This window comes from Charadrius vociferus, unplaced genomic scaffold, assembly GCF_000708025.1.
Source record: "Charadrius vociferus isolate BGI_N301 unplaced genomic scaffold, ASM70802v2 scaffold163, whole genome shotgun sequence".
In the NCBI taxonomy this organism is placed as follows: domain Eukaryota; kingdom Metazoa; phylum Chordata; class Aves; order Charadriiformes; family Charadriidae; genus Charadrius; species Charadrius vociferus.
Genome location: NW_009648332.1, coordinates 981,058 through 1,005,042, shown reverse-complemented (window position 1 = coordinate 1,005,042; position 23,985 = coordinate 981,058). Strand labels below are relative to the sequence as shown.

Below are 23,985 nucleotides of genomic sequence, written 5' to 3'. Positions count from 1 at the left end.
ACAGCAGCACTCGTTTGGAAATCTCTTCAAGCCTCCTGTAGGGACTACTGACTCAAGAGATGCCAGGTGACACCGAATCGCTGAAAGAGCCACTTTCTTCTCATCTCTCCAAATTGCTTGTTCAGCACCACCCCTAAATCTGTCCTTTTCCTGCAGGACTGGTGAGCTTTTCACTGTTTTGTCCTTTCTGGCTTGCTAAGAAATAGCTTGTGTCCTTTCAAGGAGGCCACGAGCAAAGGCTCACGCAGTGCTTCCATCCCAGGTGAGGAATCACACAATCACAGAATGGTGGGGTTGGAAGAGACCTCTGGAGATCATCCAGTTCAACCCCCCTGCCAAAGCAGGTTCACCTACAACAGGTTGGACAGGAACGCATCCAGGTGGGTTTTGAAGATCTCCAGAGAAGGAGACTCCACAGCCTCTCTGGGCAGTCTGTGCCAGTGCTCTGCCACCCTCAAAGGAAAGAAGTTTTTCCTCATGTTCAGATGGAATTTCCCGTGTCCCAGTTTGTGCCCGTTGCCCCTTGTCCTGTCGCTGGGCCCCACTGAAAAGAATCTGGCCCATCCTCTTGACACCCGCCCTTCAGATAGTGATAAGCATTGGTGAGATCCCCTCTCAGCCTTCTCTGCTCCAGGCTGAACAGCCCCAGGGCTCTTAGATTTTCCTCATATGAGATGCTCCACTCCCCTGAGCATCTTTGTAGCCCTCCACTGGACTCTCTCCAGTAGTTCCCTGCCTTTCTTCAACTGGGGAGCCCAGAACTGGGCACAGTACTCCAGATGTGGCCTCCCCAGGGCAGAGTAGAGGGGGAGGATAACCTCCCTCGACCTGCTGGCCACGCTCTTTTTAATACACCCCAGGATGCCATTGGCCTTCTTGACCACAAGGGCATGTTGCTGGCTCATGGAAGCAGGAAAGCAAGCCAGAGGGGATGTGAAAGGGCAGGGCACACGTGGTTACATGGGCTAAGAAGAAGCATCTGTGAAGTTATACATTTTTTTGTGGAAAAAAAAATAAGATGTTTCAATACTGAAAATTGATAGTGAGTATACTTTGGAACTCAGGATTATACACAACGTATTTTAAAGGTGGCAACTCAGATCTCTATGCCTCAATACCCCTGTAAAAGGGGAATAATAATGCTTTTCAGAGAGCTTCAAGGTGATGGATCTTTGGAAACTCTGCACAGATATAATTCTCTTAAAGCTCTTAAGAGAAACTCTGTGGATGGATTTCTAAACAGGCAGCTGGAGAGAGTGACAGGAAAGTGAACTTCACTGTTTGTTGTCATAAACCCTCATTCACTATATTCCCCAAGAAAAAGGAATATATTTACAGGGGAGTTATTTATTATAGAATAGCAACCTTATACGCAACAGGAGCTACAGAACTACGTCAGAGAATGTAAACAGAAATTTAGTGGGAACACTAGAACACAACTGCACCATTTACTTAACAGAGACAGCTTTAAGCAGCAACACTTGGAGGTAGGATTTTAAAGTCCCAAATTGTTCAGATTTGGATTCTGGATCCAGGTTTTTTTCTACAACTCAATTCTCAGCCTGAATAAATGAATGTATCTTCTCTGACATAGACGTAGTTTTACCTACTTGCACCACATAACATTATGGACACCAAATAGTTATCCTTTATTTTTGTGATTTCACTGTCACTACAGAACTGATTTCACCCATTATGCTTTTTTAAATTATTCACATCTGATATTAGCTATGTTCCAGTGAAGTTAATCCCAAGTCGAACATTTTCAAAATGCACTATTCCTATAGCAGATTTAATCTATATTTCCTTAAAACATTTTTAGTGTCACAACCTTACCTGAGTGACTGAAACAAGACTTTCATCAATGTCCAGCAATAAGTTTCCATTCTGCAGCTGTAAAGCATGATTTATGAAATGAAATGAATGATTTATGAAAATGACATGAATTCCTGAGCATGAAAATGATAACCTCCATAATTATTGACTTCAGTACTGAAATGAAAACCCTTTCCATCTTGCAGTGAGCACAGATATGAACTCACACAGTCAAAACAGTGAGTTTGAATGCCGCTGGGATGTGGGGCAAACATACACTTTATTTGTGCTAAATCTCATCTTCTGGTGTATAAGGCAATTTTACCACTTGAATCCTAACTATTTATTTTACCCGGTATTTATTAATTCAGCAATAAGCATACCCAGTGAGCTCTGATCCTGCTGACATTAATAGAACTTTTCACTGGCTTGGGGAAAGAAAGGACTTAACGTCCTCAGGGGGAGAAAAAATTGAGTTTTGGACAGCAAAAGCTCCAAAAGCAAATATTTGCAGATAGACACAGCTTCCTCTTAACTAGGAGAATTATAACATCAGTGCAAACATATTTAAGATTAATATTTTCTTTCCATAGTAATTTTTTAAATTACTTACATCAGTCAGCTCGAGTTCTATTTAAATCCATAGTTTGTATGTGTGTAAATATACGTGGGTGTATACTTCCCACACATGCATACATATCTATATCCATCTACATATTTAAGACAAATTATCACTTCAATGTCCTCAAAATGCTGTATTGCAGATAACATTTATTGTAGTGTTGGAGACTTCATTTCTTAAGAAACAAACATAACAGCAAGTTATCGAAAATCATATCTTAGATGACTGAGAAGCTCCATACAAGTTACCAGCTGGTAATCCCATGCCATCTTAAAACAAAGAAGGTTAAAAATGTCAGAAACAGCCCAGAATACTCTTTTTTACCCCCTCATCTCATCACAGACCTGAAGGAAAAAAAAAACAACCAAAAACTGGCAAAAGGCAAAGCTAAAGGAAGAAAACGCCATCGTGCACAACCAGGAGAGGACCCAGTCCTGCTCCTTCTTGGAGCTGACAGTGTGTTCCCCCAGCCCCAGGTAAGGAAAGCATGAAAAAAAGCTGTGTCCCTTTATTGAAAGAATTCCACAGACCTTGAAAATATTCTTAAAATGAAAACAGAAGGGTTTACACCTTCAGGAGGGACCAGTTCTGGCCAGCAGTTTATCACTTTTGGTTCTGACAGCCCCCTCGTTTAACCCCCCCATTCTCCAGCATCCAGGGATGCGGCTCACGTCGCTCCGAAGCGGATCCCGCCCCCGGTCACACCGATCGCTCTGAGAAACCAGCTGAGAAATAACCGTGTCTCAGCACAGAGGAAACATGTGCGTGGCGTTCAACGGACCATTAGAAATTCCCACCTGCGCTACGGCGGGACCTTGCAGAAAACATTTGCCCAACATGTCACGGCACATCCCCAAGTGCCCAATTATCATGTAGCACTTGAGCTGCATCTTCCATCAGCTCCTGTTCTGCATCACACGCTGCCGAGGAGACACTTCCTAAGGGTGAAATATCCCTGTCTATCAGAGCATGGAACAGCCTTCAACGGCAACCTTGCAGAGGCTGCGACACGGCTACTGAGGGCAGAATTTGGCCCTCCGAGCCTTCCTCTGGTTCAGCTTTTTGATACAAAGCGCTTAACCTTTGCAATTAAAGTCAACAATCCTCTCCCTCCTTCCCCAGCACATGAGAGAAAATAATCAGAAGCCTGGAAAGATGCTCCAGTCCTTGATCTTCCTCTAGGATTGCTGTCTGTGGATTTCTCCACAGAGTGATGTAAAAGCTTGCTTTAATTATTCAAAAATGCATTCCTTTGAATATGAAAACACCCCTACAGCTTAGTCAACCAGGAACACACCAGTCACTGGCGACCAGCCGCGCAGACCGAGGCGGAGGAAAGAGTATTAATCCTTGTATTGCGGTGACATTAAACCTATAATGAAAGCTCCATCTTTCTATACAGGCATGTGAGACATACTGTAAATCTTTTAAACATGAAATATGTAAATCTGGCTTCTTAAAGCAGCAGCAGGCTTTTTAAACCACTCCAGCCAGTAATGGAATTCCTTGTGACACTTTTCACTATTGACTAAAGAAAAACACATTGTCCAAGAGATGGAGAAAAACCAAGAGTACAGAAGCAACGATAAGAGATAAGCAAACTACAGCTTTCATAAACCTGAATTGAAAATGATCCACCTCCACTTCAGTATTCCCTCTGATCACCAAGTACTTGGAAAAATATCTTTCCTAAGCAATGCAAAAGTTCAGATTTATAAAAGGAAAATCTAAGACAGGCCTCTTGCGCTCATAAAAATGTGAAATAACTTACTTCTTTCACACCTGTACACATATATATCATGCCAGAATATTCAACTTGTTACTCAGCCTGGCTTAATCAAAGGCAAGAGATCTACATGTCCTTACAGCATGAGAAAACCTGCTTAATATTGCTGTACTTTTGTAAACGAGATGCTAAAAGTAGTGTCTTACAAAATGCTGAAATCTCAGAGAAGGAAGCAAAGATGGTGCTTAAAAAGCATGAAAAAAGATACACAGTAATTAACTTGTACTCTGATACAGAGCTCAGCGAGTAAAAAAGAGTATGAAGGATACTAAATATAGCAAATAACCAGCAATTAGTAATTAACCTTTGAGCTGGGTATTAGCTATTCAAATCTTTTAAGACAGCAGAGGGATTTAAATGTGGTTTCTGGCACTCAGGGTAAGTGCCCTACCACGCGGCCCAGTAGACAAAAGAGGGATCATCCAACTGTGCTGATTCTCTGCATTTCCAATTCCCTTTTCCTAACATGTATTTTACACTGGAAGTCTAACAACAAGTCAAATGGTTAGTCAAACTAAAGATTTTTGTTCTTAATTTAGTTGAAAATTGAAATATTTTGGTTTTGTCAAATATTTTTCCTGATGGTTCGAATCATTACTTTAGTTAAGCAAAGCTCCAGTTATTTGCACAACCTTATACAAGTGTTGATATTCCTATAAGCTCCATGAGCTGCAAGCAGTTTGCTAATTAACTACAATACATTCTAAAAAACAATTAGAACTACAACAAAGGAGCACATCAGAATTGTGACTGAAGCGATCACCAGTCAAACCACATCCAGGCAGGTTGAGGCACACTGAAAACAACCAACAGACATACTGTTTTCCGGTAAAACTACTGATGGATTAATGAAGTAGCATGATAACTCAACAAAGAATTGCTCAATTACTTCCTAATTAAAGAGAATACGTTGAAGAATATGAGTGTGAAGAAAAAAATTGTCAATGCCTTTGCAATCTTTGGCCTCCTACAGATCCTAATGACCCTCAAATGCCGTAAGCTTTCCCAGTTACAGAGGTAATGGTAGCCATGACATTACCATCAACCCAGATGTATACAGTTGAGCACAACCTTGTAATTGTAAAGCTGCTGTGAACATCTAGGGGGATTCCCAACCAGTACAGTCGCATCAGCCACATGGGCTGCCATAAAACTATGTTGATTGATTTTTATCCAAAATACATATATTTGGGCATCCAGCGCTTACACAAGGTTCAAATCCAGTGCTCAGAATCCTGTGGGACACGGGAACCCTCCTGCTTAAAGTTTCTCTTTTGAGTTTCATCGGGTAACTCTTTACTTGTCAGGAACACTCTTCTTCAGGCAATTCTTCTCTGTATTTTTATTTGAAGTAATAAATCCAAGTGTTGGCTTTGGTATGATCTACCCAGCTACAGGGTAGCCTTGAGCTTCATCGCACTCACCAACTGTCCAGTTTCCTTTGCTTGTTCACTGGGAAGCGCTGGGTGTGCTGGTTAAAAAAGCTGTTAGCCGACCCTGTGCAGCTAAAGAGGTGGGATGGTTAAGGATAACTGACATAACAGGTTATTGAGAAGTGTTTTCAGCGAATTGCTTCGCTGTTGCTCGATAGCTTCCTTTAAATTAAGGATCTCTTCATATGATCAAAACATACGCTTACTCATTTGTTTGTTTTCTCTGCATTTGAAGGGAACTTCATTCTGAATTCCCTCTGTACTTTAGGTATTTACTCTTAGAGGAAATGGCATTTAAAATGCTTCAATTACCACTTCTCTCTGACAGACTCTAATAAATCAAGAGTCCAAAAGAGTGACTCTAGCTCAGAGCCAGACCCACGCTGCTTTCAGACAACACAACACCCGAGATAATTAAACTTCCCAGAGCACAGAGGATGCTGGTGCAAAGGTCCAAGCCACGTGGTCACCTCCCTCCGTATCTTCTCCAGACCCCACGCGGTGGGTTCAGAGAGCGTGGTATACACCATGGTATACATCGCTCACATCACATGTATTTAAAAGAAACACCGCAACTCCAGAAATATCACTATGCTGTTGAACTAAGCACTCAGGCTTTCAAAATGTTGACGCAAGCTACAAAAGCTGTTGCAATTTACATTTACTATGCACTAACAGGCTCTGACATCCGTCTTCTAGAAATCCAAAGCCTGGCTTTAGATTTAGGTACCTTTACAAATATGTGTAATTTATTGCATGCAGCTGTTGCACTGCAAAGATATTAAAACGAAACTTATTTTTCCATTCATCAGAAAAACTGAAAACAAAGGGGAAGAGCAAAACATTTCAGCAGATGCAGTGGCCAAAGCCAACCTGAACCAAATTTCATTTCGGCCTGAGGAAGGCTGTCTGAGCAGGAAAATCAGGGACCAACGACAAGCTGCCGGCTGGTTCAACGTCAGCCGTGAGCAGGTTTCCGTCCAGACTCATTGCAGACACATTCACTGGCATTTTTTGGCTGAAGATCTCTTTCTGAAAGTAATGCCCCTTTTGTTCCCAGTGCGTAGCTCCGCCGGTTCTCCCTGGGGAAAACGGGAATGACAACAGCAGCACAGGACATGGTAAAAGCTCAGATGGGCAAAGATGAACTCTTCAGTGTCAGGAGGCTACAGCACCACCCGGGTGGCACAACACAGCCAGCCATGGTGACACACGGCGGCTTTCTTCAACTGCAGATTCGAGAGACAGGTGATGACAAGAATCCAAACTACCACATGAGAGCAAAACTCCACTTCTAGACTGTGACAGCAGAGACACCTTTGGATGCTTGCAGGGAATAAACTTAACAATGGCAGGGAATTAGAAATAACCCCCAATTTACTTTTTTCATAATACAAAGCAGAGTTATACGGGTCTATCTATTGGTTTTCAAAATGACAGGTGACTGGAACTATAACCAAGAAAGGCGTTATTTCTACCTTCATTATTGAATACCACATCATCATGGTACTTTCGAAACCTGAAATTGCTTTGAAATATCCCCGAGGGTGGCTAGTTCCTCTCCTTGGCAAAGAGACACGGGGGTTTGAGCAGTCTCAGACCCGGCCTCTCGCCTCAGCTGAAGCTGAACAGAACATTCAGGTGTTTAAGTGTTTTTCGCTGTGGATCCACTCCAAACTATCAGCTGCATAGCTGTTTATGCCAGTGCTGAGTGAGGGCAAAAGGCTTTTATTCAGCGTTTCTACTTGCATTTCCCACAGGTATAAACAGAAGCAGAAAGTATAAGACAGGAGAAGAGGAGGCCCATAGGTCTTGCTGGAAGGAAGGAAAAAACACCTTGACAAATCTCAGTGACCTTTTACAATGCAGAAGTAATTAAATCACAGATAATGACAGACTTCAACGTCTAACACGCATGCCTAATGCAAAGTCCAAACGCAATACACGTGTCAGCTTGCTCAACATACCAAACCTGCCCCACAGCATCAAGGAGGTGTTTAACATCCCTGGAGGTGTTTAAAAAAAGGGTAGATGTGGTACTTGAGATGTTGGTTTAGAGGTGATTTTGTCAGGGTAGGTTGATGGTTGGACTTGATGATCTTAAAGGTCCCTTCCAACCTCAGCAATTCTATGATTCTATGATTCTAAGGGATCTGCCTCTCCTGCATCAGCCAAACTCGATGGAATGTGGGACCCTCCAACCCCAAAGGAAGGAGGAAAAACCCCACAGATCCAAGCATCTTAAGACATGACGCTGCAACGTGAGCAGCATGGCTGGAGACCACCAAGTAGCATCTGCCGTGATTGCCCAGAGGATAACACGGGGCAGGGGATGCAGATCGCAAAGGGGGTGGTACGCACACAGCAGATGGAAGCAAATGGCTGATGTGCGGAGAGGCTGTTATAAGGGCCTCCTGCTAGAGCACAAGCCTCGCTCTTGAAGACATGTATGTGACAACATCTCACCTTCGGGGCTCAGATGTTACCTTTGGCATGGTGCTAACAGCTACGCCAGCACCAGCATCGCTATCAGAGTCAATATTGCTATTAAATCAAAAGACAAGCTGAGAGGAGGTGCACATGGGGCAGAGGTGCTTCCAGCGCTGCACAAGATCTTCTCAGAACAGTTAGCGCAATGTCTACGCTACAGATGCTGCTACGTATATTCATTTCTATCTAAAAAAATCAGCAATGGCCCACTAAAACATCAAAGAAACTCATGCCACAGAACATTATCATAGCCAACTAATGCATTTTCAAACTGTGCAACAAGTAGCTGTGTCTGTTAAAAAGGCACGTCCCACACCACAATGTTAAACCTCACAGATGAGGTTTGATTGAGTGTAACTAAGCCAGGGCATGTGAACACAGGTGTGTCTTTCAGCAAAGGTAAATAAAAATGGATGGCTTTGCCAGCACAGGTGGTCAGAGACTGGGTCTGGGCATTCTCTTGCTTCTCACATTTGAAAATTTGATCCTGAAAGCGTGATTGTGGAGGCTGAAGTCAATGCCACCGGTTGGCAAGTTCTTTCTGTAAAGTCACTGACGCAAACTTCGGGAAAAGCCAGCGTTACAAAGCTCTTCTCCAGACCAAGTATCATAGTCAGAATTTACTTTGTAGAGGATGGTGAGAGTTATCCGAAAAGCTGCTCTGAACTACTTTATTGCCAGACATTTTGGTAGGCCGTTTCTCCAGGGACTGACTTTCCTCAGGAGCTGGTGGCGCCCAGGGCTGCCCATGCCTCCCAGGTGCCCCCGGGCACAATTCCTCTGAGGCGAAACATGAACAAATCAGACCTGCGACTGGCACTGGCATCCCAGCCAGAATTAAAATTGAGTTTTCCCAAAGGCAGCTTCCTAATTCGGGCAGGAGGGTCGGGCAGCCCTTACGGCTTCTAGATCTGAGCACGCTCATCTGCTCCTCCCATGCCTTACCCCTAAGGCAGCCAAATTCCTCCCTCTCCATTCCAGCCTGGTTTGTTAATGTTTTCCACCTCGTTGGTACCAGCCACTGCCTGCGTTGTAAGGCATCAGCGCTAATGCCTCGAATCTTTACACAGCAGTAAGACGAGTTGTTTGAAAGCCTTCATAAAATTGTAAGCAGATAGTTTAGACATTCTGATGAGACGAGAAGGTTTTATTGTGATGTGACTGACAGTCTCCATGAAGGGTATTTACAGTCTGACTCTTATTACTAAAAACACCATGACAGGTAGGACTTGATGTGGGTGCATAATGGGGAGACGATGGGAAATTATGACAAAAAGAGCTCATTAAACATTTCACTTTTTTACAACAGTTAATTTCACATACAGAACTACAATTTCTAAGCGGAGCGTGTACCACTTAACACAAGCTCTTTGGGGTAAGCTTGCTTTCTTTGTCTGGCTTGATGTCTATTCTCATCGAGCAGAGAATAGGAGAATTGGTCCAGGGAAGGAGCAGAGAGAAAATAGGAATGAATACAAGAACTGTGAGTTGATCCAGAGGAAGGGAGCGATACCGGAATGATACTGGATATCGTGAAAAGTGTGTTTGGAGCTAAGCTGCATGCCCAGCAGAGGAAATCTACAGGACAGTAGGATTTGCTGGGAAGGGATGCAGCAAAGAGATGGGGAAATACAAGAATTATACTGAGTAAGCAATCTTTTCATCCCAATGTCAGAGAAGTGACTTGGCAACCAGCCACCACTCATAATTGAGTTCAGTGGGTACGCTGAAATTCTGAGATCCGAGACTCATTCCTTTCCGCCTCATTTGCACTGTATTTACATTACTTGATACCAGAGATCATGAGGAGTCACACTATAAAGTACTCTGACACCTTCTGACAAATGGTCTCACACAACGACACAGCATTGTGAAAGTACATCAGCTATCTCGATGTTCTACAATGTTGAACACTTTTGCTTCATGGCACCGCCAGGAAGATGCTTCACGTTTTCAGCCCCAATGGGATCCCATACGCACTGAGAAAGCAATATTTGCCCGAACGGTCCAGGTTTCTTAAGAAGCTATATCTTACTGCAAACCAGTATCAATTACACTTCCCAGTTTCGAAGTAACCTTTGGAAAATGGATTCTGGCTTTTAGTTTTCACGCTGTGGTAGACCTCACCCCACCTAAGCCTAACTATTTAGAAGTTATCATACCTGCAAGTCATTTAAAGTTCCTCTGCAGCCACAAAAGAATGATATCCAGACATACCTTTATTTCCACCTGAGAGGACACCTCATGCAGACAGAAGGAACTTCCCCATGAAGCGGCTATTTCTCTCCACTGGCTACAGAGAGACAAGGGTGGAGGGCACCTAGACAATTACTTCAGTATCCCTCACTTTTATGTGCGGAGACTAGAGATAACTTGCCTGAGAACACACCAGAGGAAACCAACCCCAAGATGGAAAATTGATCTCTGTCCAGGGAACATGAGCAATTCCATTCGAACTCAAGCAAAACTTGCTGCATTTTTATTAAGTGTTGTATTTATTGTCGGGAAAGAGAATTCATGGTGCCTGAAACCTATTAGGAGCTACAAAAAGTTTCTCACTTTATTCGCCCATTAAGAAATTAATGAAAGCAAGATCTCCTAATAAAAAAAGTGTCCTTATATGTTTAAACCAGGTAGATGAGCTAGATTATTTGCCCTCAGATTGAATTTTAGAGGTTTATATAATAATGACAGCTATAAATTGAAAAAAAAATTACGGCAAGTGTCTCAATGACAGAGAGTCTCAGATGTGGAAGGGTGAGCAATAAATCAGATGGGCAGTGGAATATTAAATTGCTAATTTTAAGAGCTATTGCTGATTTCTTTTTTTTTTTTTAATACATACTAATAAAAAGGTGAAACAAAAACCTCAGCGACATATTTCTTCCTCTTCTATTTCTCCCCTTTTTCTTCATAAAGTACATAACTTATTTGGAGAAAAAGCTCTAATCACTTTAAATTTAACCATGAAATAGCCAAAAAAAAAAAAAATTAGGTCTGCAACCAGCTTCATGGAGATGACAGATTTAATATATTTGATGATTACAGAGTAGGTTCCATATGCCCTATATCTCACAGTCATGCTCTTTACCAGGACAGACTAATACTAAAGTGTCTGCAGACATGATTGCATGTGTACTGTACACCCAGTCATACTGCAACGACCTAAATTACAGACTATACCCAGAGTAAATTTGAAACACTGCTGAAGGAATAATAAAAAAGTCACAGGAAACGTACAGCAGAAAAATTGTAACACTGAACTATACGAGAAATGAGTGAAAAATCTACAGCTATTCCTTGTGCACAAACACCTTAATTAGTTATGCAACATGAGTTATTTTACTAGATTTTCCCAGGCAACATGATGATGTCTCCCTCCTCCCAGTGGCTTATCATGAAATATTTATGGCAAGTTTTGTTTGTTTGTGCAAACCACAGAAGTGTCACAATTCGGGCCCCCATCCAGCCCCTCCCCAGCATTTATCTTTTTTATTCAGCATCTCCGTCTCCGTGCTCAGCCCAAGCTGTGCAATTTACCACATCCTTATGCGAAAGGAGTCTCTCTTTCTCCCTCTTGAATACAGGCATTTTTCCCATGCTTACAGCAGACAAACTCCTGCCTTTCTCCTTTGTTTTTCTCCATTCCCACACAAATCCTCAGAAATACTAATTTTGTGTACAACCAACGCAATCGAACAATTTCTCGAGGTGTTTATAGCACAAATTTATATTAAAGAGTACAACCTGCCCTTCAGCAAATGCACACCTTGTTGCTAAGGCATCTGTCACTCCACTTCTTCTCTCAACCACTTGTTACCCTTTCTTACACGTTCTGGGAATAAATGCTTCACCTCTTCAAAACACCAACAGACAGAGTGGGAACGGTGCCATTTGGATACAACAGCAGATTACCCTTATTTTTGAATAGAGTCAACCATCCATGCAAGGCACGGGACAGAAACAATTAAGTTTACAGTCTATACTGCCCCTTAGGCTCAAAGAATCACAGAACGGCCAGGGTTGGAAGAGACCTCTGGAGATCATCCAGTCCAAACCCCCTGCCAGAGCAGGGTCACCTACAACAGGCTGGACAGGAACGCATCCAGGTGGCTTTTAAAGATCTCAAGATCTCACGAGAAAGAGATCCACAGCCTCTCCGGGCAGCCTGTGCCAGTGCTCCGTCGCCCTCAAAGAAGTTCCTCCTCATGTTTAGATGGAACTTCCTATGGTCAAGTTTGTGCCCGTTACCTCTTCTCCTGTCACTGGGAACTTGTATACTTAGAGCACTGCAGAAACAATACGTAGTAATATCGGGAGGAAATCTCCTTGTGCTGATTACAGCCCATAATAACCAGGAAAGCAATGCAGTACGTATAGCAAAGATTCTGCCACTTAGGAATTTGTTGAGCGAGGTCTTTCTGCACACTGTTGAAACTGATGACAATGACACGTACCTCTGCCCTACAACTCTACAGCCCTTACTAATCTACTATAGAAGTTGGTTTTATTGGAAAAATAATTGCTTTTCTATAGTGTATGTTGGGTTGGATTCTGATGTAACTTGTTTGGTTGGGGTTGTTTTTTTTCCAAGTGACAGAAAAGTAATTCTAATGCAAATTCCTATTTTTACGGGTAACATTTGATTTGAAGCTCCTTCTGAAACCTTTACCTATGAGCACACTGTATTCACCAGGAAGTCTTCAGAGAGCTGTAGACATTATAGCCACAGAAAATCACCATAGAGGTGACAGATGACGCTCTGACATACCTTTTCCTAATGCTACGTCTCTCGACCTCTGCTCTATCCACACCTTGCCTCCCCTGCTGCCTGACTAAAGCAAGCTGTAAGGAGCACGATATATAAATACACCTCTGAAAGTGCACGGGGGAGAAAATGCAGCCCGTGCTCCCTCAGAGTGATAAGCCTTGTACAGCGTTGGGTAATAGAAGAACCCTTCTAATCCAGGCAGCAACGATTCACATGCATTAACATGCAGAAGGGTCATTGTCAACTCTTAACCGCAGGTAACACATTTATAAACGGTGACTTCCATAAGAATGAGTCAGACAAGACAGAAAGGAGATTTAAGTAATGAACGAGATGGATATACGTGACATTACGGTCCTGGTTACTGCAAACCAACCCAATCAACCTTTAACACATCACTGATAAAATTCCCATCATGAGGAATGTATCAAATGTTACATACAACAATGAAAGTCACAGAAGCTAAAAACCACATCTTCTTTACTGCACATAAATAGGGAAGATACTTACACTTACAGGTTGACTTTTTGGCACGTCATAAACACCTTCCTTCTTTTGGCTGGTAGGAACCTGCAACAGCAAATGAAAACTAAGGTCATTACCCAAGCAGGTTTGATGAAAAATTGAAAACTGCAATTGATATTTACGTACAGGGTAGTCATTTAATACGAATGAAATCATGAAATGGTTCCCTTTTCATCCAAGCAGTACCATTAATGGAGACGACACTGAAGAAATAAAACATCTATCTGATTTTTTTCAAATCCTAAAGCCCAGTAGTGTTTAGAAATGAGATTTTCATTCTCAGTTAGGCTTGGCTGCATTAAGGCCAGGTGCACTTGGATCTCCTTCCTACTTAACTGGTTTTCATTTTACTTGGGGGTTAGAAGATGCACATGGAAATCATGATCAGGTCAGCATGTCATCTTCCTCCATGGCAGAGATCCAGAGTAGAGCTGCCGTTCTGGGGGAAAGAGAAGTTTGGCCTATGGCATTAGATTTCTTCCTTCCAATTCATTTAATAATCTAAGTCAATTCAAGTCATAATGTAGCCCTGCAGTGACGGGGCCCTTCAGCTGCTCTAAGCGATGTTTGGTTACAATTCTGCAATTTTACTGAGGAATTAATGGCCTCTCAGGGTCTGACACAGCCAGGGAGCTGAAGCCAACAGCCTCGCATGGACAGGGGGTGACGCACTTAAAAAAAAAAACTTTGGGCGAGCCTTTACTCAAGTCAACAGTCGTGATTTACCCCTTGGACATTTATAACCTGCTCATGTAAATTCAGTTGCTTTGTAATACTGGGCTTTGCTTGCCTAAGGACTGCTGGTTTGCTTATTTATAATTTGTGATTGTATTTCTTTTCCTTCCTAAAAGCACCGAACATCTATTGGAAATGACACAAGCAAAAAGAACAGTAAAAGCATGCTCTAAACAGACACGAATGCTCTAAGTAAATCAGTGCCACTTTTCCACTGCACAAGGGCGTTCAGCATAAGAAGGTTACATTTCAGATGTTAATGAAACCTCACAGGTTAACAGGAGAAATAATACCGCAGCTATGACAAAAAAGTGATTACGTTTTTGTTTTCTAAGACAGTAAGTATCTTAGAGTTCTGATATTAGAGTAGGTTTGGTTTAGCGGAAACAGAAGGAATGTTACTTATTCATTGAGATGTGCTATCATTTCTTATGCTGTACAGTGTAACAAAACCTCTTTCTACTGTTCAAACATTCTCTTGCCCATGTTTAAACGTCAAAGTTTTCATGGGAAATCTTAAACTTGGTGCACAATGCAGAATTTCTTCAAAAGCCTGAGTGTAGAACCCCCATGGAAACCGAACAAGCTTTTTAAAAGATCTATTCCTATCCCGGGAATGACGTGCTTGCCTTGGTTTTCTCAATGTACTGTCTTCTTCCACTGAAACCACCTATGACATTAGATAACGTGAAACTGGTAAGAGTGGAACAATTGAATTGCATGGAAATAAAGTGCTCTCTTTTTACAGACTCTTAAGCAACAGTGCAAGAGCAGAAACCAAGAATGGTGTACTTAGTAAGCCACTGGAAAGCTTAGCCTTCATAAAAAGAGGACAAACGTGGTAAGATAAACTAACTATAAACTATCAGCAGCACATATTTTTCTTTTCTCTCTGAAAAGTTTCCCCATCAGTCAACTTCTCCATGAAGTCACTCCAGTTTGCACACTCCTATCCACAGCTTATTATGGAATGAGCGTTTCCCTGAGCTATCCATCCCCCTTCTCTTTCTCCAGCTTATAATTACATCAGAGAAAAGCTTCTGACTTGTAATATCAAGACAGAGAAACTTTTCTGAAAGACATTTTTCTCTCCCACTTCGATACCGCCTGTCTTCCTGTTGTCTTTACTAGCCGTCTATCATCATGGTTTTTCGCATCGCTACTTAGACTGGGGGTCTGCAAGGGATTTCTCCTGTTTTTTTTGTTGATTAGCAATATCAGCAAAGGGGTACCAGCACTAGTGCTGCTGACAGCTCTGGCTCTGTGACAGGCTGTGAACCATTTTGACGTACTTGCATCTTTACCAGCAATACAAGCACCGCAACTCCAAAACCCCCGTATCAGACTGCCAACTCCTGATGGAGCAGAACTCGCCACTCCACGGAGACCAGTGCTGCTAGACACACCATACAAAGCCACCTAGCAAAATCCCATCCCCGCCTCACTAAAACAACGGGCAGGAAAAGAGATGCTATTAAGAAATCTGACATTAGGTGAGAGGATCGGTACATGCTCAGTGATCAAATCCTTGCATAACTAACACATGAGAGCAACTTATATAGACAGACAATATTAGAAGAGGAGACAGAGACAGACAGTCTTTGGGGTAATGTATCAAGGAAAGGTGACAGACAGAGAAAGAATGCTTAAAAAGAAAACTGTGACCTCTACTATGTTAAAAAGAAATAGAAATTGTCACTTTTGGCACGTATCTTCCCTCTCCAGTTACCCACTGGGTAGCAATCTTTTCCAACCAAGGGAGAAGTGAATTCTTTGCATAGCAGCTCTTGGCTGAAAAACTAGAGCAGCACCAGAAGAAAGATTTGGTGAGACTGAAGCAAGAACGCAGGAGGTTACTGAGCAGACACATATACCAAAACGTAGTATGGGAAAGGCTTTGTAGTAACTAATAGAAGCTGGCACCCATGTGCATCAAACTGAAAAAAACCCCACCACGCAAAAATAAAATGAAAAGAGGACATTTTCTAATTTAGTTTTTAATAGTAGCCTGGATGGTTCTGAGATCATCAAGATCTCATACGAGAAACAATTTTGCCAGTGATGTAAGATCTGAGCTGAGGGAACCCAGATTTAATAGCAAGCCAAGACCTCACAAAGTCCTTGGGAACTCAGGAGCTCACAGCTCTGGGCAAAGTCTACAGTAGCGATACTTCAACATCCGTCATTTAGAATAGATAACAGAAAAAGACTCCCAGCTCCCTAATCATTCACTGTGTTCAAAGTATTGTCTGTATTAAATAAAGGAAATGACAACGCTAGACTGCATATACTGAGAGTAATGGTGTATCAATGATTGGTATTTTCTGTGCACCACCGTGGGAGGAAACACTTCTTCATGTCCAGATACTGCCAAACGAAGCCTTGAGCAATTCTCTGGTGACTTACAGGACAGTAACGGCAGTACCTTGAGATGAGGCAAGACCTCACTATCAGCTTATCACCTTCTATTTCCATTTTAAGAAAAAGAAATTGTCCTAAAAGTCCTCCTGTTCTTTAGGCCATTGCTCAGAACACAGTTCCTGGTTCTTCCCTAACCACCTGTTTACTCTAAGATCTCCAAACACTGGGAGCCAAGACACTGTTTTTCTTGCTTCCACTGGTGTTTCTCTACGACGTCACTAAAAGTTCTGCACTTTGAGGAATGACAACCAGAAATTTCTGGTCTCAATGCAGTAGTCCTAAGAATTTTGTTTCTAGCACAAAACTGACAATTAGAGTAGTCATTTATTAAGAGATTGCTTTCCTGAAACTACTCAAACCTTCAACACTATGCGGTAGGAAATTGCCCACCTTAGGCACACTCTCACCTGGAGAGCTTTGCATGTCTTGGTCTACAGATGCAGAAAAGATGCAGTGTGGGTGGTGGGGTGCCAGGAAATTAACAGACACAGGTTAAATGAATCTTATCTTAATGACCCTGTGGTGGGGTCTGTAAGATGGTTATTTTCTAATGTTTAACTTGCATTTCCCTTTCCCACTTAGCTTCTTTCTATTTTGGCTTACAGCTACTCTACCCTTTCATTTTTTCTATTATCTTCCTACCTTTTCTATTACTCAAAAAAATACCTTTCCCTTTTTTTTCTTGTTCTATCCCTGCTCCTGTCTACCTTAAAAAAGCTTTTCCTATTAGGAGATCAACCTCTAGTACAGCTAGATGAAATGCTTAATCACTGCTTGCATCTCCTTCCACTCCATACTAAATGATTTCCTCAAATCACAATTTTCTTACAGCATACAGAGATTTCTGTCTATCTCCAGATTTGCCTCTAGTGTGTGATACAAAATGAATTACATTATATTTTAATAAACCCTGTACCGATCCCTTGAGGATAAATTGAATGACAAAAGATTATTTTATATTGCTTTCAATGCAATTTTTTGTCAGTGTGAAGAATGCAAGCTTGGGCTCTAACATAACATACGCATTCCGAAAATATTTTCCCCAGTCTGGGGGATATCCAATTGAGAGCTCACAGGTTTGGCTGAGTTATTCCTTTGGTTAGCCAGAAAGAAGAGCACTACCATCGAAATATCCTTCTAAGAATTGCGTGGATGGTCTGTCCTCCATGAGATCTCAGTATCCGTTTCTTAGAATAGGTGTAAAATGTTGCAAAAAATTAACAGGAAAAAAAGAGAATCCACTATTTATCACCTTATATGGTGTTTAAGTTTAAGACCCTTCGTAAGCTGACAAAGTTAAAATTTGCAGAAGCTGAAATGACAACAGAAAATCACACTGAGACTGGGCAGATTATTATTCACGTTATGTCATCAGAATGAAATGCCAGACGTTTTTGTGATGAATGAAAACTAATAAATGTGAACTATATATGAAATGTACTTTACTAAATGCTTGCAACCGTGGCAATGAAAACACCGAAGTTAGCGATTTTATACCTGATAAATGTTTTCTTCCGTTTCAGGCTCACGGATTGGCTCGTGTCCAGCCTCAAACACAATGTACTATTACACCAGCCGCCAGAGAGGAAAAGTCAAAGATGAAACAGAAGGGAAAAAGGCGATTTGGAATTCCACGTAAAAACATAGGCAGGCATTAAAGAAACAAGTTCAAAGTACAGGCTGGCAGCAGGACAACCGGTTTGTTGGAAAGCGCAGAGTAAGGTTCTTTCATATTTCATAAACCAGCAACGAATAGACCTAAATCTCCTCTAATGATCATTACAGCAACTTCCTAATTCTTTCTCACCAGGGAGACCGCCTGTGGCCCAATATTAATTTTCTGAAGTCAACGTGAATTTTGCCTCTTTTACATAATGGCAATTATTTCCACATATCTTTATTATCTATGAATAAAGAAGCTAAATCCAAAGTGGGACAATAGGCTGGTGCTCACGTAACAGGCCACATGGCACGAGGCCGTCACAACACTTCTCATTTTCAGGTTCTTGCTCGATTGCGAAGAGCACAAAGTAAAACTCCTGACATTATAAAAGCTGAATAGTAATGTAGGGCACCCTAATTCTTATCATCTTTCTTGCTGCACCTTAGGCACTGTTCAATATTCACTAATGGTTGAATCAGTTTCTTTCAGCGTGCCTCCCACTGACATGCCTAAGTGGAAGAACACAAAATCTCCAGGAAAAAAAAAACAACGTAAACTATCATGTATTTTGTTTCAGCACAAAAACATGAGAATGAAATTACATCTTTTCCTGCTTCACACTCAGTAGGGTATCAGACATGAATATATTGACATATTTCTGATAATCATCTTTGCTCCCGGACATTTTGCTTGGATGAAACAAGACTTAAATTTCAGATCTATTATTAAATCATAGCCCAAATGCCACCAACAAGGGAGTGTGTTATAACATCAATTCCACTGTTGTTTTTTTCCAAATATTCACCCTCTGAATTAAATTCTGGCCCCACAGAAGCCAAAGCCAAAACCAAAATGTCAATTTATTCCTATCAGAACAAGATGTCACCTTCCTTATTCTCAAAGTAACTCCCTTTCTGTTAGAGTTTACCTTAAAAAATGATGACAAATCTCATTCGGACACTTAAAATCGGGACTCACAAGCCACATTTTAGGAAATATTTAAGGAAATATTTCATCTAGTATTTCTATCAGACACATTGTGCTATTACTTACAGCCCCATCTCTAAATATGCTACTTTCTGTAAAAATCTTACAATTCTCTCAGAAGACTCATCTCAGTAAATTTCAAAACATCTTATTAAAGGTCTTGGAGGTGCTTGTAGATAACATATATCTAGTTATTTCTGAAACTCCAAGGCCGCACAGCTTCAGAAATTACCTGGTACACAGGATCTTCTACATCTTCTTCCAAAATTGTCTACAGCAAAGTAAGAGGACAGGCAGTAAAAGCAAAGAACATAAACAGTAGAGATAAAAGAATTGTATTCAGAAATTAAAGGACAGCAAAGAAATAAGCAAAATGAGCAGGTAAGTATAAAGTTTTCTTTCTTTAGTATACAGATAAAGTCACATTATTGTACAAAGTAACTTTATTCAAGTTTCATCCGAGTTTAACAATCTGCACCTTGTTTGATTTGATTTAAAAACACACATTCAGAAGTATAGTGCATCTTCCCTAAAGTACTAGACACTGTTAAAAACCTGACTTACAACACACTGACCTTCGTATTAAAGTTTTCCTCCTGAATTAGAAGAAATACTACATGGGAAATGAATAGATCATTTCCAGTTGCTAGACGTGTTCATCATACCCCAAGTGATAGCTTTCATCACTGTTTAATCCTACTTCTGAGCTCACGATGGCTGTTAGGTTCGTGTTTGTCCGTTTGAAGCTAGCACCGTTCAAACCCATTGCTGTTAAGAAATGCTGAGGATGCTCAGTGCCTCTTTGGAGCAACTTTGGGGAGATACTCCAAACCATACTTTTCTTGGCAGTAGTCTAAGCTTATGCGTGTACCTGGTATACCGCTTGTTCACACTGCTTGTCCTTTTGGGCCTTTTTTTCCATTTCTTCCCTTTGTTTCAGTTCATAGATGAGCTGAAACAGGTCTCGCAAGTCCAGAATTACAGGTTCAGCCTATGGAAACAAAAACAGGAAAGAAAGTTTTTATATGGGAAAATACACTCCTCTTATCCCATCCTGCTGATAGAGCAGTTATAGCATCCCCACAGTCAGAGAGAACTTCATACAGAGTTAATTTCTACCTTGGCATCCAGGCTCGGGTTAATTTCTATCAAACTAACTACCTTTGCAAATTAATGATAATTATAATTATTAATCTAAAGGGCATTATGAATACAAAAGGCATATACATGAATATAAAGGCATATTTATTAGTGGTTCCTCATACAGTGGAATTACGGTAGTCTATATGTAAAGTAGCTATTTGGTATCTATCGCTTTCTGCATAAATGCATATAGGAATAAACACAAACTTATCTGTATTCAATCTAGTTTAGTTACAAAGGAAAACAAATAATTAATTATAAAAAAAATACATATTGAAAAAACAGAAATAGCAAAATACATTCCTTTTTCCCAAGCTGGTTTCATTAATTTGCTATTTAAGAACACATCAGCAGACACTTGTGACAAGTCTAGCACAATCACAAACAATGCAGCACTGGCTTCTTGAAGAGCTTCTTATGAACATGGCTTTTCTATTGAGTTACACTGTGGAAAATGACAGTGATCTGATACTTACTGCCTGGGCTGTTTTTATTGCCACAAATCTATGATTTCCCTCCTTTCCACATACGTATCCAAACGCTCGATGGTCTGTGATATCCTTTGCGATGTATGAAATTTCATGAACTGCGTGGTGGTGCTGTAGTAGCTATTAAAAAAAAAACAACACAGTAGGAAATATCCATCAAAATGTTCCATTAAAAACCTGTATAATTTCTCTTTCATTGGTGCTTTACCTGGATTCTCAATGCACCTACAGAATTAAACCAAACAGTAGTATCAAAATAAATTATTATCGGAACTCTTAAAGCCTAGTCTCGTGTCAAAATTTAGCCAAACCTGATTTGCTTTAATAATTTGACTAAAGGCTTCAATAGACTATTTTTCTTGGTATCTTTTGGTGAGATATAATTCAGTCGAAAATATCACGTTACCTAGTTACTACCTACACAGCATCCTAGGTACAGAATCAATGTTTTTGGGTGTATAAAAGAAGCGGCAGCAGCTACCTGTGGCTACAGGGCGAGCCTGGGGACAGGCTCATCTGCAGGGGCTGCAGAGCCAGAGCTGAGATACCCAATTTCTCTCAGATTTGACACCAGACTTGCTTTATCTCTGCAACACTCACCGTCAGCCAGCAAGCCAGATTTCATTTAAAGCAGTAACAGAACTCCAAAAATGTAGTTTTTTCCCAGAAAATTCATGGAAATGCAATAATCCAACTTGAAATCAATGCTAAATGCGAAAGTTCACATCTTATTTAAAATCCCGCTTTTGTTAATTGCAATAATAAAAAGACTAAATTTTGTTTTAAATGTATTAGTAAAATTCTCCCCAGAGCCAGGACAGGAATCGGAGGCTCCGAGAAGCACATCTCAGAGTGCCAGCATCATTCCCGCTTCAGCTTAAATAGCATTTTATTACCAAACTAATACTTAACAATTTATACTTAGAATAAAGTCCTTGAAAAGTTTATCTCAAACAATCTATTAGCATGAATTTCTGCCTTCTGATATATTGACCCGCTCTTGTATCATCTAGGGATAATGCTATTTCTGAGAGCAGGCAAAGCCTCACAAAGAATTCTTTTGAGGTCCAGATCCCTGCTGGTTTGGAGAAAAGCACATTTTGAAAATCAGCGTGGTATCTAGGCAATCTCTAAACAACCAGTTATTTTTAGAGGTTTGGTTTTGTTTTTTTTTTAAAATAAATTTAAAATTCAAACCCGGAGAGGATGCATGTGTATAGAAGAGAAAAGGCTGAGCGTGTGCAGGGCAGGTGACAAGCAGTGAGACTTTAGTAGAACACGGACTGAAGTTTAAAAGGAGAGGAAGCAGGCATGAGCCAGACTAGTACATATAAAACAAAAGACTGGACATGTTTCATTTTCATTCCGTAGTAAATGACTCCTAACTTCCCAAGACCGAGATTGCTTGCTCGTAGGAAAAGGGAAGCGTTGCCATTGACTTCAGGCTGAACGTGGTTACGCTGAAGGTGCGCTTCAGACACTCCCAACGTGTTAAGCGTTTAAAATTAATGACGGGATCTTACTTAGATAATACAGGGATATTGATTTATTAGGTTTTTCTGAAAACCAAGTTGCACGCTATCTGTTACAATGAAATGAAATGTTCCCATCTCTCTATTCTGCATATGACAGTGAACGTTATCTCTGCCTCCTATTAAATCAAGGTTCTTTGACATTGCTGTATTGATTGCAAGACAGCATTTTGCACTGAAATTAAACTGTGATCAGATTCCTTCCTCACGGAATTAAATTTGAAGTCCATTCTACCATGGAAAAGTATCACCCACAATGTAAGACAGCAGATGGAGACACTCCAATTTATTTGGGAACCCTCATTAACCGTTCGAAAATCATTACATTTTTAATGGTTATGATATTTTACATACTGTATCAATAGATGTACAAATTAAGTAAAGGTGACTGCAACATTATCCTTTTACACATTTTACTGTACGGAGCGTTTAGCAGGAGCTTTTCATTTGTTTGAGGGATACTGAGTTGGAACCTACACATGAAATGCAATGTTGCATACACACATCTGTACTCAAATGTAGATGTAGTTCATTCATGTGAACTTGCATTTTCACAGCCCTCGAATCATCTAATGCGCCCTCTCTACATATTCCAATACTTCATTCCAAACATTATTTAACGAGTGCCTGATTCTTTGCTCCTCATAAAGCGGAAATGAGACTCCTGCTGCGGTCGGGAGAGATTTGCCACCATAAAATGCAGGATCAGAACTGCATCCTCCTTGTAAACCTTTGTTTTCGGGAGGCAGCCTGCCCAGCACCCCACACAGCCCTTCCCGGCGGCGAGACGTGCGCTGGAGTAAGGGAGAGCAGAAGGGAGAGCACGAGGAGGAACGCCATCTCGCCCAGCCACCCAACAGAGACTTACAATCGAGGCGATCTATAAATACACCAGCTTTGTGTGTTTTGATTAGATTTGCGCCTGGTGCATTCGCATAGATTAATCTGTCTCGTAAAATGAGACCAACCGACAGAAATGTCATCTTTAGCCCTCAGTTCGTAATTGCTCACATGTAGCCAACCCCTCGATACTCGATATAAACAGGCCCGGAAGGAAATGAAACAAAAGCCATATAAAACATGCCATCCAGAGGGACCTGGACAGGCTGGAGAGGTGGGCCCAAGCCAACCTCATGCAGTTCAACAAGGCCAAGTGCAAGGTCCTACATCTGGGTTGGGGCAATCCCAAGCACAAATACAGGCTCGGCGGGCAATGGCTGGAGAGCAGCCCTGAGGAGAAGGAACTGGGTGTGCTGATTGACCAGAAACTCAACATGAGCCAGCAATGTACAATTGCAGCCCAGAAGGCCAACCGGATCCTGGGCTGCATCAGAAGAAGTGTGGCCAGCAGGGCAAGGGAGGTGATTCTGCCCCTCTACTCCACTCTCGTGAGACCCCACCTGGAGTACTGCATCCGTGAGACCCCATCTGGAGTCCTCAACATAAGAAAGACATGGACCTGCTGGAGCGTGTCCAGCGGAGAGCCACGAGGATGATCCGAGGGCTGGAGCACCTCTCCAGTGAGGAGAGGCTGAGAGAGTTGGGGCTGTTCAGCCTGGAGAAGAGAAGGCTCC

At 41.4% G+C, this 23,985-nt stretch overlaps 1 protein-coding gene across 2 annotated transcripts in view; it reads right to left on the bottom strand.

The window, feature by feature from the left end:
- Positions 1-23,985, bottom strand: part of DAB1 (Dab, reelin signal transducer, homolog 1 (Drosophila)) — a 114,371-nt gene that overhangs the window by 7,980 nt on the left and 82,406 nt on the right. Inside the window, exons 4-8 of one of the 2 annotated variants that reach the window (XM_009884588.1) lie at positions 20,868-20,999; positions 20,120-20,239; positions 19,481-19,519; positions 18,096-18,161; positions 13,428-13,487 (exon numbers count right to left, since the gene is read on the bottom strand). In XM_009884588.1, coding sequence (XP_009882890.1) covers positions 13,428-13,487; positions 18,096-18,161; positions 19,481-19,519; positions 20,120-20,239; positions 20,868-20,999 — 417 coding nt within the window. Of the gene's footprint in view, positions 1-1,836; positions 1,894-13,427; positions 13,488-18,095; positions 18,162-19,480; positions 19,520-20,119; positions 20,240-20,867; positions 21,000-23,985 lie in introns of both variants that reach the window. The other variant, XM_009884589.1, reaches the window with a different exon arrangement.